This window comes from Onychomys torridus, chromosome 9, assembly GCF_903995425.1.
Source record: "Onychomys torridus chromosome 9, mOncTor1.1, whole genome shotgun sequence".
Taxonomy (NCBI): Eukaryota; Metazoa; Chordata; class Mammalia; order Rodentia; family Cricetidae; genus Onychomys; species Onychomys torridus.
This window is the reverse complement of record NC_050451.1, coordinates 60,970,787-60,987,127: the sequence shown is the minus strand read 5'-3', so window position 1 is coordinate 60,987,127 and position 16,341 is coordinate 60,970,787. Positions and strand designations below refer to the sequence as shown.

The window sequence follows — 16,341 nt, the reverse complement described above, 5'->3', positions numbered from 1 at the left end:
CAAGTTAAAATTTATAATACTTGACTATTGTATAGCAATGTCTTCAAAATTAAAACTTCCATTCTGGAAAGGCTCACTAAGACTTAGGAAGCAAACAAAACTTAGAAGATTCAGACCTTGAAGAGCTTCATAAGTCTGGAGGTTCCTGAAATTGACACGATTCACGAGACTATGTAAGCAGTAACAGTTATTGGTGAGAGGAGACTCTCTGGTTGTAAAGTATCACTTAGGCTGGGGTGCTGCTGTGGTGATGCAGCTGTTCTTGAGTCATCCATGCTCCTACAACTAACTCCCCACTCTCACTTCCTACTGTAAATAACCCAGATAAACTCACTAATTCACCCAGCTAGATTTGTGTGGTAGCATTTCCCTGCCCAACATGGATGTCAGGAATAAATAGACATTTATTTACATTCCCCCAGGAAAAATCACCCAACACTGTTAATCAAAAGTATTAAGACTGTAAAGAAGCAGAATATTACAAACCACACTTATAAGAAGAATCAGTTGCTTGACAGTGACCAGAGATAACACAGGTGATGAATTAATAGTTATTGAAGCATTTATGGCTCTCCTAATAAGAATATGGCTCTTACATAATTGAACATGTTCAGTGGAAAATTTTTCTGGGCTAAAATTGGGGCTGGACAGATGGGTCATGGGGTAAAAACACTTGCTGTTTTTCCAGAGGATCAACTCACAGGAGTTGTAGTCTGGCCTCCACATGCATGTGATAGCATGTGGGTACACACAGTAAATGAATAAATAAAGAAACAACAAAATATGGTTTTGGAGTGTTTAGACTTCTGCACTGTTTGAAATAACGTCTGTTTTTGAGCCTCCTAGACATATTTTGCAGTAGAAGCTGCAGAGTAAGACAGTAATTAGTACCAAGAAATGGGGTGTTGTAGCAAATACCTAGAAATACAGAAGTGACTATCGAATGGCACAAAGTAGAGACTGGAAAAGCTAAAATGTTGCTGTGGGTGATTCTAGTGAAGACTCAGAAAAGAGGAGGAGGAGGAGGGGGCGGGGAGAGAGAGGGAGAGGGAGGGGGAGGGGGAGGGGGAGGGAGAGGGAGAGGGAGAGGGAGAGGGAGAGAAAGAATGCCCATCTTCTTAGAGGACACGCCACCCTAGGCAGATTTTCATAGAAATGTGGTTGGTAAAGGTCACGCTGATGAGGTCTTGGGAGAAAATAAAAAACATGTTATTGGGCAATGCAGAAAAGGTGATCCTTGTTGTAAAAGGGCAACAAACATATTTGGCTGAATTGTATTTATGCTTTGATATTTTTATAAAAATATTTTTCACAAATACAATTGGGTATTTACTTAGAAGATTTTTAAGTTTTTAGGCCCATTCTGAGGCTGAGGATGGTCTGGAACTCACTGTGTATATAACCTAGGGTAGCCCAAAACTCATGGTGATCTTTCTGTGTTAGCCTTCTAGGTAATGAGATTGTGTCATTTACTGTGCATAGCCCATGTGGGACTTAAAAGACTGCCACATGGCAGAGCCTTATTGTCAGGGCCCCAACAGCTGCATAAGTCAGGCTTCCCTAGTTAGAAGGGATGGGCCTCCTTGTCAGGCTGTGTGGGTGGGTGATCTGGTAGGTCAGGAAAACAGCATTAAACCAAAGATAATTATGTTCAAGCCTTTAGAGCGAATGGTATTTGTACTGCTTGGTTTTAGGCTGCTTTTTTTCTGTGGGTGCAGGACATCTATCCCGTGTATATCTCACCATTATATTTTGTAAGCACACAATTTAAATGGGTTCACAAGTTCAAAGGAAAAAAATTGCCTTGGGATAAATCATGAGTTTCTCCCAATGTTTGATGTAGTTGATGTTGATGAAAATTTCAATTTTAGAATTGATACTAGGACAGATTAAGACTTTTGGGACCATTGGGACAGAATGAAAAAGACATGAATTTAGAGAAGAGGTAATGTCGGTTAAGTTTTGAGTGTGTATCTCTAAAATTCTTATTTGAGTGTCTTAACCCTCAGTGTGATGATGCCAGGAGGCAAGGCTTTGGGGAGATAATGAGATGAGGTCATAAAGGTGGAGCTCCCCCGATGAAATTAATGTTCTTATAAGAGGAGACATCTTTGAAAAATGCTGTGTCAGTGTATCTGCAGATCACTTGAAGAGTTTGAAGATCTTCAAGATAAATCTTTATATAAATGAACATAGGGTATTTTCTTCTTATTTGTATCTTTCCCTTTTTCAGTGATACATTGTAGTTTCAGAGTACAAGTCTTACCTCCTTGGCAAAATTTCTTTAAGTATTTATTTATTTATTGTGCATGTTTGTGCGTGTGCACATGCCTTAGTGTATGTGTGGAGGTCAGAGGACAACTGAGGAGTCAGGTGGGGTCTGTCTTGTTTCTGCAGGTGGGTTGTGCTCCATATTCCAGGCCAGCTGGCCTAAGAGCTTCCATCTCGACAGAAGAGTGCTGGGTTACAGATATGTGCTGCTGCCTTTCTAGCTTTTTACACACTTGTGGAGACTGAAGTTGGACGTCAGGCCCGCATGTCTTTTGCTTTCCCCTGAGGAGCTATGTCCCTGGCCCATCTGTATTCTTTTTGGGCCTACTACACGTTGAGTCTTCTTGATTTCTTTCTCAGATCATCCATTGTTTGTGTATAGTAGCAACTCATTTTTCTACATTGATTCTATATCCTAGAATTTTGTTAATTTATTTAGCTTTTGTGAAATGCTTACATTTTCTACAGATAGCACAGATTGTTCTTTCTTTCTAATTTAAATGCCTTTTTTTCCTTTGTTGCATAGTTATTCTTCTGTAACTGAATTGAATATGGGTGTCAAAAATTGATGTCATCATGGGGAAAATAAAATCTCAATCCTACTACAATCTAGTCTCATTTGAACATTGGAAATCCTTACTAAAAGAAAAGATGTGATTGAAAAAATTCCAACCAACCTAATCCCAGACAAGTCCCAAAACAGAAACACAAGAAATATGAAAAGTCAAAGCAACATGACTGCTTAAAATTACTAATTCCATCGTAATTGATTCCGGTGAGGGTGAATTAAATGAAAATTCCAACAAAGTATTCAAAAGAATAATTATAAGAATGTTGAATGAAATCCAAGAGGATATGAATAAATTTCTTGACATATTCAAAGTGAACACAAACAGCTGGATGAAATAAGGAGCTCTGTTTAGAACATGAAAGAGGAATTAAGTAGAGGTAGAAATATTGAAAAAAAATTGAAATTTGGAAATTAAAATCTCAATAAATGAAATAAAATGTTCAGTGGGAAGCCTTACCAGTAATAAGTTAAATGGAAGATAATGTCAGAGCTTGATGAGAAGCTAAATGAATTAGAATACTTAGACAGTGACAAAAATGAAATAAGTAGGAAATCATGAACAATGGGAGATCTACGGGACACGATTAAAAGACCATATTTACAAATCATTGGAATAGGACAACAACAAGGAGCAAAAGGCTGAGATGATGTATTCAAGAAAATCATAGCAGAAAAATTTCCAAAGTATTTTTCTTCCAAAAGAGGTTGCTATCTGATATAGGAGGCATTTAGAGAACCAAATGAATAGGGTCAAATTAAAAAATCTGTCACAGCATACTATGCTTAAAACACTAAGCATACAGAACGAAGAATCTTGAGAGCTGTCAGAAGCACCAGACACATATAAAGAAAGGCAAATCCATCAAGATGACCGTGGATGTCCTTGTTAGCTTTAATTGTCAAATGGACACAACCTAGAATTCACCTGAAAAGAGTCTCAGTTGAGGCATTCCTTAGATGAGATTGGTCCTTGGGGTATCTTGGGGAGTTTTCTTGATTTGCTAATTGACATAGGATGGCCCAGCCCACAGTGGATGGCATCATTCCCTAGGCAGTCAATTCTGGACCATATAAGGAAACCAATTATGTATGAGCATGAGAATAAGCAAGCAAATGAGCCAGCAAGCATCATTTCTCCATAATTTCTGTGTATTTCCTTGCCTATGAGTGAGTGTCCTGGTTAGAGGTAATGCTGCATGGAACAGCAAGCAGGCCTGCCCTGAAGTTCCTGCTCAGTTTGTGCCCTGATTCCCCTCAGTGGCCTGGAAGTGTAAGTCAAATCCCTTCTTTCTGAAAGTTGCTTTTTGTTAGTGTCTTATTACAGCAACAGAAAGAAAACTACAACAGTGGACTTCTCAACAGAGGCTCTAGAAGCCATGAGCATAAAGAACAAGCTATATCAGCCAGATGGACTATACCTAGCAGGGCATCCTAATAACTGAAGAAGGACGAACGTTTCCATGATAACGGCGTTTATGGCTACTATATAAGCACCGGGGAAGATACTTGAAGGGATTTTCCACACTGAATAGAGAGAGAAACTTATGAACCCACAGGAGAGACTATATTCACTAGGTTAGCAAATGGTTAGGAAAGTACCAGATATTACAAAAACATATGCATAGTTTTCAATACTAACAGCGTTCATAGTGTCAGTTCTCTACTTAGAAGAAAATGAACAACCAGTAGACCCAAGAAGGACATGGTGGCCCACCCTTTTAATCCCAGTCCTCAGGAGGCAGAGGCAGGTGGATCTCTGTGAGTCCCAGGACAGCCAGTGCTACATCCTGTTTCAAGCAACAACAAAACAGCAAGGAAGCCCAGACTCATCTGTGTATTGCCTACCGGGAGCACATGTAGCTGTCAAATGTAAACAGCCTTAGGGTAAAAGGGCAGAGAAGATACTCCAAGTAAATAGAACTAGAAAGCAAGTGGGTGTAGGAAATACTACTAATAAACAAAGACTTCAAACAAAATATTATAGAGATAGACAATCACATTGTTTAAGGGAACAACCCCTCAAGAAGATATTTCAATTCTAAATGTACAGGTGCTGCATATGGATGTATCCTATTTCATAAGATAAATAGCAGTGGATGTAAAGGCACAGGTTGACCCCAGTACTATCTACGGTGGAAGGCAAAGCAAGTATACTACTCTCCTAGCCCAGTCATGCAAAAACAAAAAAAATCAATAAAGAAATCGAGTTACATGATATTATAGATCAAATGGATTTAACAGACATCAACAGAGTATTGTATCCAACATTGCAGGGTACACATTTTTTTCCTCAGAAGCCCATGGAACTTTCTTAGAAAAGGACTATATTGTAGAACACAAGCAAGTCTAAAGAGTACAAGAAAATTGAAATAATTTCTTATACTCTAAATGATCACATTTTAATAAAACTAGAAATTAGCAGCAAGAGAAATGACTGAAACACATAAAATCATGGAACAACACAGTATTGAACGGATCATTAAAAAAAAAATGAGGGAAATTAAAAAAAAATCCTAGAATTGAATGGAAACAAAACCACAAGATGCAAGAAACTATGGCGTACAATGAAAGCATTTCTTTGAGTATGTATAGTAGTGGGGTGGGTGTGCATGTGTGTGCAGATGCACTTGCTCATGAGTGTGCAACTGGGAGTCAGAGGTTGAATGGAGAGATAATAAAGATTAGGGCAGAAATTGTGTAATAGAAGCAAAAAGAATATTACAAATGATGAAACGGTTGGATATTAAGCAATATAAGCCAGACCGTGAAGGACAAATATTATGTTTTCTTTCACTTGTGGATCTAGACTTTATATAGAGACACAAAAGCATTTTTGTGTATTTATTATGTATGTTATATATATACTGTGTACATGTACACAGACATATGAATGTGAGTGAATGACATAAAAGCAGAAGAAACACTGGGGGAGGAAGAGGACAGTTGTCTGTGGGAAAGTGGGGAGCTTAAGGGGAGATATAGGGGATGAAATAACTTGAAAGAAGTTGTCTTTGTGAAGCCGAAAACATTATGCAATAAATATATAGTAGCAGTATAATAAGTGAAATATTATTTGAAATAAGTATTCAGAATTACCACTTGGCAGGCATAGGCAGGCCGATCTCTATGAGTTCAAGGCCAGCCTGGTCTACAGAGCGAGTTCCAGGACAGCCAGGGCTACATAGAGAAACCCTGTCTTGAAAACAAACAAACAAACAAACAAAAATATAATCTTAGTCTTCCCTGTGGGTTTTCATATGTAGCCTTTTATTTTTGTTTTATTCTTGTGTCCCCAGTTTTTATTTTTTATTAGTGACTATTGAATTTATTAAATGCTTTTACTGGAAGATTTGAGATGATCATGTGGTCATTTTAACTTTCAAACATTAATTTCTTGAAAAACACCACATGTAGAACAGTTTGTGAATGGTCAGCATCAGTGCTTGTAATTCAGTGGTTATGACCCATGTAATAGCACCTGGGTCATGACACAGAACAGAGTCAGTATCCCAGCAACTGCCTCCCGCCTCCCATCTTAACTCTCAAAGGCAACCGGTGTGCTGATTTTTAACACTAGATTGACTCGATTTTTGAACTTCCTATGAAGTTGAAGAGTATGTTCTCTTTATTTTTCACTCACATTATATTTGTGAAATTTTATTCATATTTTCTGAATCACTTTCCTTGGTTTATATAGTTATTGAATAGACTGGATGATTTCTAAGGGCCATTTAGATTGTATATGGTTTTAAAAGACTATTAACAAATCATGTTTCTACAAGCTCTTGTACTTGTGTGTTGGTCCACATGTGCATACATTACTTTTGGGCATTTGCTGTGAGTCTTCATAATCAGATAATAAACTGAGCATTGACTACCTGCATCTGTCCAGCTTTGGTGGATAGGACTGTAGATCTAAATGGTAGTATGCCTGCCAAGCTTGGGCAAGGACCTGCCTTCAAACCCTAGCACCAGAAAGAAACGGACTTTGGTAGATACTAGAGTTTTTTTCAGGATGACCTTAGGACTTTGTTGGTTACTCCAGTCTCACTGCTACTTGCCATTGTCAGTCTTATAGAAGCTTTCTCATCCTAAAGGTACCTACCCAGTCATATCTCATCCATTCTAGTCTCATCCTAAAGGTACCTACCCAGTCGTGTGTCACGCCATTCTAGTTTTACTTACTTTTCCAACCAATAAATGATTTTGAACTTTTGTTTTTTGGCACCGTAGATTCCTTCAGTTGCCTGCGTTGTAACTATCACCTCAGTCTGCAGCTTATATTTCATTCCATTAAAGACATTTTTAATGTAGTTCTTAATGAAATCCTGAATATTATTTTATGATTTGAGAAGTATATTTTATATCTTATTTGAGAAATCTTTTTCTTTCCCTTATCTATGAACATACTCAATTGTGTTACATTTTAGAAGTAATTTTGGCAGTGGTATATTGGAGTCACCTTTACTTTTATACAGCTAGTATTAACATTTCGCAGATTTGCAGGACACTTTTTATCCAGTGTGTGTTCTACATTTCGAGTTAGAGCATAGAGCATGCTCATGTACTTTCAGCGTGGAAACAGAGGTGGGCTGTTTACTCCAGGAACATTAACATGCACCACAGACCAGTCCTACTCTGTTTGCGTATATCAGATACTACATTATAAGATGGGAAAAGAGATGTGTAAACTATAACAGAGAGCTGGTTTGGGTCCTTAGACAAGATAAGGATGTAGAGCATTAGTAGTAAAATTAGAATAGATTAAATGAAGTTGACACTTTCCGCACGAAGAGTACAGGCTATCAAATGCAGAATTTGAGTTGCAAGGCTAAAAGTTATAAACTTAAGGAACCACCATCCTTGCATGTGAGGAGATGGATATGGTCCTAAAGGAAACAAGTTCATGAATAAAGCTTTAGTATGTTGTGAGACTAGAGGTACAGACTATTGTGAGTCACCATGTGGGTGCTGGAACTGAACCCTGGTCCTCTGGAAGAGCCAGTACTCTTAATCACTTAGTCATCTCTCCAAACATTCTTACTGAGAAAAATGAAGTTAGGCTTAGTGATGCAAGACTGTAATCTCTGAGAACCAGAGGGAGAAGGATTGTCATGAATTTGATAACATACTCAGGTATATAGCCAGGACAAAATAGCAAAATTAAAATACCAAGTAATCTCAAAAAAAAAAAAAAAAAAAGGAAAAAGGCTAAAAATCTGGAGATGATGCATGATATCCCCCTCATTCTTATAATCTCGGCACTCTAGCCTGAGGCAGGAGGAAGATCACCTCAAATTTGAGGTCAGTCTGGGTTACAGAGTGAGACTATAACAAAACATAACAGCTGGGGGGTGGCACATGCCTTTAATGCCAGCACTCAGGAGGCAGAGGCAGGTAGTTCCCTGAGTTCCAGGACAGTCAGGACTGTTGCACAAAGAAACCCTGTGGGGAAATGGGAGGTGGAGACACAAGAATACCTAGAAGCTCATGGGCTAGCTGGCCTGGTATATGCAGTGATGAACAAGAGATCCTGTCTCAAATGAGGTGGAAAGGCTAGAACCAGCAACTGAAGGTTGACCTCTTGTTTCCGTACTGTGCCATTGCATGTACATACCCACACTTACATAAACTACATACATACACACACACACACACAAAAAAAAAAAAAAAAAAAAAAAAAAAAAGAAAAGAAAATTGAGTACAGTGAGAAGGAGGAAGGTAAATACTTGTGGCCCCAGCTATCCACGGTACCATAGCAGGATACTTTGCTGTCCTGCTATCCAGGAGGAGGGTTGAAGTAAGAGTCCATCTGTTGATGCTTTGCCAGTGTAACAAGGAGGTGAGAGGGAGGGAGGTCAAGGCAGAAAACAGAAGAGGAAGGGAGGAACAAAAATGAAGTACTTACAGAATCTCTCTTTCTGAGTTCACTTTCTGGAAATGTTTTTTCTCTTATATAACAAAATTGTTAGACTTTTAAGAGTCAAAATATCACAGTGACTCTTTGGTGCCTTATAGTTATTTGTAAACTCCACAGAAATTATTTGATGTGACTCAAAGTGTTGGGTTTTATCAATCTTTAAGTAATTTAGTAGTGCATGTTATGCCAGAAGTTAGTTTGTTCTTCTGCGTATGTATGTAGTATAAACACTGGTTAAGTGGCCTTTTCATAAGATAGCTAATGATGTAAAACGTCCCCTGTTAGGGTTTTCAGTGTGAAATCATCAATAAGTACCTGTATTGAATACAGTTTGTAAAGTCTCAGAGCAGTTTCTAATACAATCGTTTTCAAGTTGAATCGACTTCTTTAAGAGTTTCTGAGGAGATTCAAGAGTTTAAATTAAAAAAAAAAAAAAAAGTAAATTTCATCTATGCAAGTTGAATGTTTTGCCCCTTAGCATTGAATTGGTGAATGCTGAAAACATTCAAAGATAATTATTTTACAGCTCAGCGTAGACTTGATAACATGTATGACTGTGTTCAGTTTGCTCGGTTTGCTGATGTTTTATTGGTTCATGCTGTATAGACTAATCCTCTGCCATCCAACCTTGCCATATGAGTGCTAGTGCATCTGCCATTAAAGGTTTCTAAATGCATGCAAACATCCTTTCATTAACAAAAAGATTCATTTTGCTGTAAAGTTGTTCTCACTTATAAAAGAATAATGAAAGAGATGAATGAATAATGTAAGAGCTTAAAACTTAAAACTTGAAGGTTCTTATCCTAATCCTCAATAAGTTCTTCTTTTAAAAAAACTGTTTTACTTTGTATCAGTATTCAGTGAGACATCATAATCTTTTTGTGTAGTGCCATGAATTTCAATAGAGGTTCTGGTATTGGCATTAGGGTTAGTATATATATTATGTACTAATAGCTACCTTGGTGGATTGAAGTATACATTTTCTCAAAGAGTTGTTTGAAAAAAAAGTAGTCAGGAGGTCCTTTTGGATTTCCTTGGATAGTAAGTCTGTTAGTGAGGCAATTCCTGAGTGCATTTTAATGTGTTCTCTGGATATATATACATCAGTGTCTTGTCTTTTTGTTTTGCAGAGTTGGAGGGCTATCCGGTGTATCAATGCCTTATTGATAATGGCAGAACACCCGCCGTTGCTAGACACAGCTCAGATTCTAAGTAGTGACATCTCTCTTCTGTCTGCCCCCATTGTAAGTGCAGATGGAACACAACAGGTAAGGAAATGGAAGTGTATGTTACCTCAGGTCTTGTTTTCTTATAGCTAAGGGGCTACGTTCTTTGCTATTGAATAACCAGTAGGTCTTGTTTTCTTATAGCTAAGGGGCTACGTTCTTTGCTATTGAATAACCAGTAGTAATAGACTTGCGTTCTAGATGTTTCTGTACTGTGCGAACATGGCAAGGAAAGTGTTTGTCTTGGTTTTTGTCTTCACATGTGCTCACACACTTTCTTAGCATCATCTTTTGCTAACTTGCTTTTCAGTGTCAGATGGGAGTCTCTTAAGGTTTTTCCTCCCACAGTAATCACAGATGTGGCAGATACTCATGTACTTTTATGAATCTCTGACAGATTTCTGTTAACATTTGTTGCCTGAGGCCAGTCACTGACTTCAGTATGACTGTTAATTAGTTAATCATAGTACACTGCCCTGGTTGCTCTAGCTGTGTATTCTGCTGAGGGGAAGACAGTACTAGGCTGACATGTCACCACAGAGGCCTATGCCTTGTTTCTCTTCTCTCAAAAATGGAGAATCCATTGGTAAAAATCCCTTAAAGTCTGAGGCCATCGAGGCTGTGAAGTAGCAGTAGTGCTATAAATGGTGTCAGGAATAGTACACACTAAAGCAGAAATATGGGGGAGTGGTCTGGTAGCTGTCAGGACAGCTATATATAAAAACCACACAGAAATGCAGCTGGAGAAACAGCTCAGTAGTTAAGTACACTTGCTTTTCTTGCAAAGGACCCAAGTTCAGTTCCCACCATCCCACATGTTTTACAACTGTCTTTAAATTCAGTTCTAAGACATTCAGTGTCATCTTCTGGCCTCTGGGGACACTAGACATACACACAGTGCACTTACATATACACAGGCAAAATACTCATACACATAAAATTAAAAGATATCTTTTAAAAACTGTATAGCAGACAATAATTGGTGGTAGGCAGGCAATAAACTTGACAGTGGATATTTCATTTATTTATTATTATTATTATTGTTTTGAGATAGGGTTTCTCTGAATAACAGTTCTGGCTGTCCTGGAACTCACTGTGTAGACTTGGCTGGCCTCAAACTCAAATGTCGAGTTTTCTTTGCCTCCCAAGTGTTGGGCTTTAAAGGCATATGCCAACACTGTCTGGCGAGAGTGGATATTCTTAATATTGGTTCAAGAACTGACTAATAAGCCAAGTCAGAGCTCTCCTGTGAGTCGGGACATCATTTGGAGCCTGGGGAAACCAGCAAACTATAATATACTTCTGCAGGCAGTGGGAAACGTGTGCTGGAATGGTATGGGAACTCCACAGCAACAGATAGAGACTTTCATCTGTTGTCTGGACTTTCTCAGTGGGATACTTTCTCTCATATCTCTTGGGATCAAATTAACTTCCTTCTATTTGGCTATTAAGATTACCTATCCCCTCAAGAATACTTTGTTTTTGTTGACTACTTATCTCTACTAATGTTAGTGGATTTGGCTTGTGGATTATACGGATTATAGCAAGACTCTTCTGACATCTAGTGCTGCTTTTAGAGAAACAGTGGTAGGCATCCTCTCTTCTCACTGGCACAGCTGACTGAGTCTGTTTTGGCTTTGTCTTTTTACTAGTAGATGGGTTTTTTGTTTGTTTGGTTGGTTTTTTTTTTTTTTTTTTTTTTTTGCTTTATTATTATGTGTTTTAAATTTTATACATCAGCCATGGGTTCCCCTGTCCTCCCCCCTCCCGCTCCCAGCCCCACCCTCCCCCCAGCCCCTCCCCTCCATTCCCATGTCCTCCAGGATCAAGGCACCCATAGGGATTCATTTAAACCTGGTGGATTCAGTACAGGCAGGTCCAGTCCCCTCCTTCCAGACTGAGCAAAGTGTCCCTGTGTAAGCCCAAGGTTCCAAACAGCCAGCTCATGCACTAAGGACAGGTCCTGGTCCCACAGACTGGGTGCCTCCCAAGCATATCAAGCTATTCGATTGTCTCACTTATCCAGAGGGCCTGATCCAGCTGGGGGGCTCCACAGCCTTTGGTTCATAATTCATGTGCTTCCATTCGTTTGGTTATTTGTCCTTGTGCTTTTTGCAATCTTGGATTCAACAATTCATGCTCTTGCAGACCTTCCTCTTTCTCGACAGTTGGACACCTGGAGCTCTACCTGGGGCCTGGCTGAGGATCTCTGCATCCACTTCCATCAGTTATTGGACGAGAGTTCCAGCATGACAGTTAGGGTGTTTAGCCATCTGATCACCAGACTAGGTCAGATCAGGCTTTCTCTCGACCATTGCTAGCAGTCTATAGAGGATGTATCATTGTGGATTTTTGAGGACCTCTCTAGCACTCTGCCTATTCCTGTTCTCATGTGGTCTTCATTTATTATGGTCTGTTATTCCTTGTTCTCCCTTTCTGTTTTTGATCCAGCTGGGATCTCCTGCTCCCCTAAGCTTTCTTTCCCTCAAATCTTGCCCTTCATTACTCCCACTGTCGTCCAGGTTGTTCATGTAGATCTCATCATGTAGATTTCTCTGTCATTGGGTGATCCTTGGGTCTTTCCTAGGGTCCCGTTTTCTAGGTAGCCTCCCTGGAGTTGTGTAGCAGTCTAGTCATCTTTGTTTTACATCTAGTATCCTCCTATGAGTGAGTACATACCATGTTTGTCTTTTTGAGTCTGGGTTACCTCACTCAGGATGATTTTTTCTAGATCCATCCATTTGCCTGCAAACCTCATAATGTCATTGTTTTTCTCTGCTGAGTAGTACTCCATTGTGTATATGTACCATATTTTCTTTATCCATTCTTCAGTTGAAGGGCATCTAGGTTGTTTCCAGGTTCTGGCTATTACAAACAAAGCTGATACGAACATAGCTGAGCAAATGCCCTTGTGGTATGATTGAACATTCCTTGGGTATATGCCCAAGAGTGGTATAGCTGGGTCTTGGGGGAGATGGATTCCCAATTTTCTAAGGAAGCGCCATATTGATTTCCAAAGTGGCTGTACAAGCTTGCATTCCCACCAGCAGTGGAGGAGAGTTCCCCTTGCTCCACATCCTCTCCAGCATAAGCTGTCTTTTGTGCTTTTGATCTTAGCCATTCTGACAGGTGTAATGTGGTATCTCAGAGTCGTTTTGATTTGCATTTCCCGGATAATTAGGGATGTTGAGCAATTCCTTAAATGTCTTTCAGCCATTTGAACTTCCTCTGTGGAGAATTCTCTGTTTAGTTCTATAGCCCATTTCTTAATTGGACTGTTGGGCATTTTGATGTCTAATTTCTTGAGTTCTTTATATATTCTGGATATCAGCCCTCTGTCAGATGTGGGGTTGGTGAAGACCTTTTCCCATTCTGTAGGCTGTCGCTTTGTCTTATTGACCGTGTCCTTTGCTCTACAAAACCTTCTCAGTTTCAGCAGGTCCCATTGATTGTTTCTCTCAGTGTCTGTGCTACTGGTGTTATATTTAGAAAATGATCTCCGGTGCCAATGCGTTCAAGAGTACTTCCTACTTTCTCTTCTATCAGGTTCAGAGTAGCTGGATTTATGTTGAGGTCTTTGATCCACTTGGACTTAAGTTTTGTACACGATGACAGATATGGATCTATTTGCAGCCTTCTACACATTGACATCCAGTTATGCCAGCACCATTTGTTGAAGATGCTTTCTTTTTTCCATTGTACATTTTTGGCTTCTTTGTCAAAAATTATATGTTCATAGGTGTGCGGGTTAATGTCAGGGTCTTCAGTTCGATTCCATTGGTCCACATGTTGGTTTTTATGCCAGTACCAAGCTGTTTTTATTACAATAGCTCTATAGTAGAGCTTGAGGTCGGGGATTGTGATTGTTTGTTTGTTAGTTTGTTTTTTTTTTTTTTTTTCTTTGAGACAGGGTCTCACTGTGTAGCTCTGAGTGGCCTGGAACTTGTTATATAGAAGAGAGTGTCTTCAGTTTCATAGAGCTCTCCCAGCCTCTGCTTCCCAAGTGCTGGAATTAAAGGCATGCACCACCAACACTCTGTTAGTTATAGATTTTTGTTTTTTTAATAATAATTTTATTTATTTGAAATTGTAACCTAGTTATATCATTTGCTCCTTCCCTTTCCTCCTCCTAACCCTGCCATGTTGTGCACATACCACAGACACACACACACACACACACACACACACACACACACACACTCTCTGCCCAATCTGTATCATGTTACCTGTATGTGTGTGATCTCAGGGCTGATCACTTGATTCTGGATAAGCATTTGTAGAGATTCTTCCTGCAGAAGACTATTCTCCCACTCAAAGCATTCCCAGTTCTTGCCCATAGTTCTTTGGCTAGGTTGAGGGCCCTCAAGTTTTCCCCTACCTCATTATCATGTCCTTGGTGTCTTCATTGTTCAGGTGTTTTTTAGCAGCTGTGTTGATGAGACTTGTTGAGTGTAGCCTTTCTTGCATTTCTAGGAGACAACCACACAACAACCTTCCTATGCCTCCAGCTCTTAAAACCCAGCCTCTCTTCCCTAATGGTCCCTAGCCTTAGGTTCAGGAGTTGTGCTGTAGATTCATCAGGTGGAACTGGGCACCACATGATCCCTTGTTCTCTGAAGTTTGATCTGTTGTGCTTTTCTGGAAGTCTCCATTTGTTACAAAAAGAACTTTCTTTGATGAGGGCTTTATTTATATTTTATGCAATTTTAGGCTTGTAAGAACAATTGAGTGACTATATGGAGAGTTCTAATATATCACCTCCTCAGTGGTTCCCTCTGTTAACACATCAGTGTTAAATATTAACATATAAAATACAACCCAAATGACATCACTAGACAATATATGCAGTCCCTCAGCCACCAAAACATCATTATTTGGTGAATGTCAGTGTTAAGGTTCATGCTCCATGTTCTGTAGTTCTGTTAGTTTTGACATGTGAATACAGTATACTTAAGTTATCATATACAGAGTAGCTTTCCAACTCCAAGAAGTCCTGTGTTTCCCTGGTTATCTGTCCTTCACTGTCCCTGAGGTTGGGAGCCACTAAGGTTTTCTTGCTGTCTGATGTCCTTCTATCTTTCCTGGAATGCCATGTAATTGTATTCACAGTGTAGCCTTTTCAGTTGGTTACTCTGACTTCACAAAATGGTCTGGACAGTTTCTTCTCAGGGTTTAATTGGCCCTTCCTGTTTTATTATTGTATAATAAACATTGTGTGCTTGTTCTAGATCAGATCATTTGTCTAGTCTTCTTTTGAAACCTAACTTGTGTACCTTGAGTTTTGGACACTTATGTATATATTTAACATTCTGGTGTATATATGTATATATGTATATATTTATATATATATGTATATATATTCTGGTGTATATATGTATATATTTAACATTCTGGTGCAGAGTTCAGAGTGAATCTCAGCTTTAGCTAAGGATGTACATAGTAAGAGAATGACTGTTGGGTCACGTTATAAAGCAGTGTTTAGTTTTGTAGGAAGCTGCCCAACTGTCTTCCAAAGTCTGTGGTTTTAGGTTTGATCTGAGATACCCTCAGTGCTAGAGGAAGTAAGAATGTTGGAATGACTAATGCTGTTGGAAACTCCACATTTGTTCAGTTTCAGGGAACGTGAGTTTCACAAGTGGGATGCTCAGCTCTGTGCATGTTGCCACCATCAAAGACAGTTTTGGTTTCTCATGTAGCTCAACAGTTTTCTAATTTAAATTGAACTTCTTTGGCTTCTATTCATTTTTCTTCTGAATGGATTGAATATACTTAAGATGTTGGTGAAGATAATCTTGGGCTGGACTAGCATGTAGTTTGGTGATAGAGCATATGCTTAGCCCATGGTAGGCCCTGGATTTGACCCCCCAGCACTACCACTAGAAGCAGAACTACTCACCAAGTCCCGTGGAGAGTCTTAATCATAATTGTTTCCATTTAATCTCTTTTATTGTTCTGTAAGTGTCCCATCTGATGTGTCTCCACAGGCTTTTGCTTTATGTTGGAGATCAAGAGAACACAGAGATGCTGATAACATTATCTGAAGCTTTTTATTATTTGCATTTTCCAAAGAAAGCTGACAGGTGTGAGATAGCCTCATGGGTTATAAGGAAGCCTCAACTGAGAGCTTTGCTGGAAGAGGGTCCATGAAAGGCAAGGCAGGACAAATGAGATTGGCTAGTTGTGATAATGCCAGTGGGCTTTGAACAGTGGGTATTTCTTTGTTGTTTGGTACCTCCCCCTGTGATTTAGAAAAGGGGAAATGCTGGCTTGATGTATACACATTAGATAAGGTGGTTGAGGTTGTAAAGCTGAGACTGGTTGGTTTGGTATAATAAGGAGTGTTCCTGACCGTG

General features: G+C 39.2%; 1 protein-coding gene across 1 annotated transcript in view; it reads left to right on the top strand.

The window, feature by feature from the left end:
- Fndc3a (fibronectin type III domain containing 3A) overlaps nt 1-16,341 on the top strand; it is a 159,773-nt gene that overhangs the window by 12,939 nt on the left and 130,493 nt on the right. The window contains exon 2 of the mRNA XM_036198939.1: nt 9,893-10,030. Coding sequence (XP_036054832.1) covers nt 9,932-10,030 — 99 coding nt within the window. The 5' untranslated portion in view covers nt 9,893-9,931. The remainder of the gene's footprint in view (nt 1-9,892; nt 10,031-16,341) is intronic.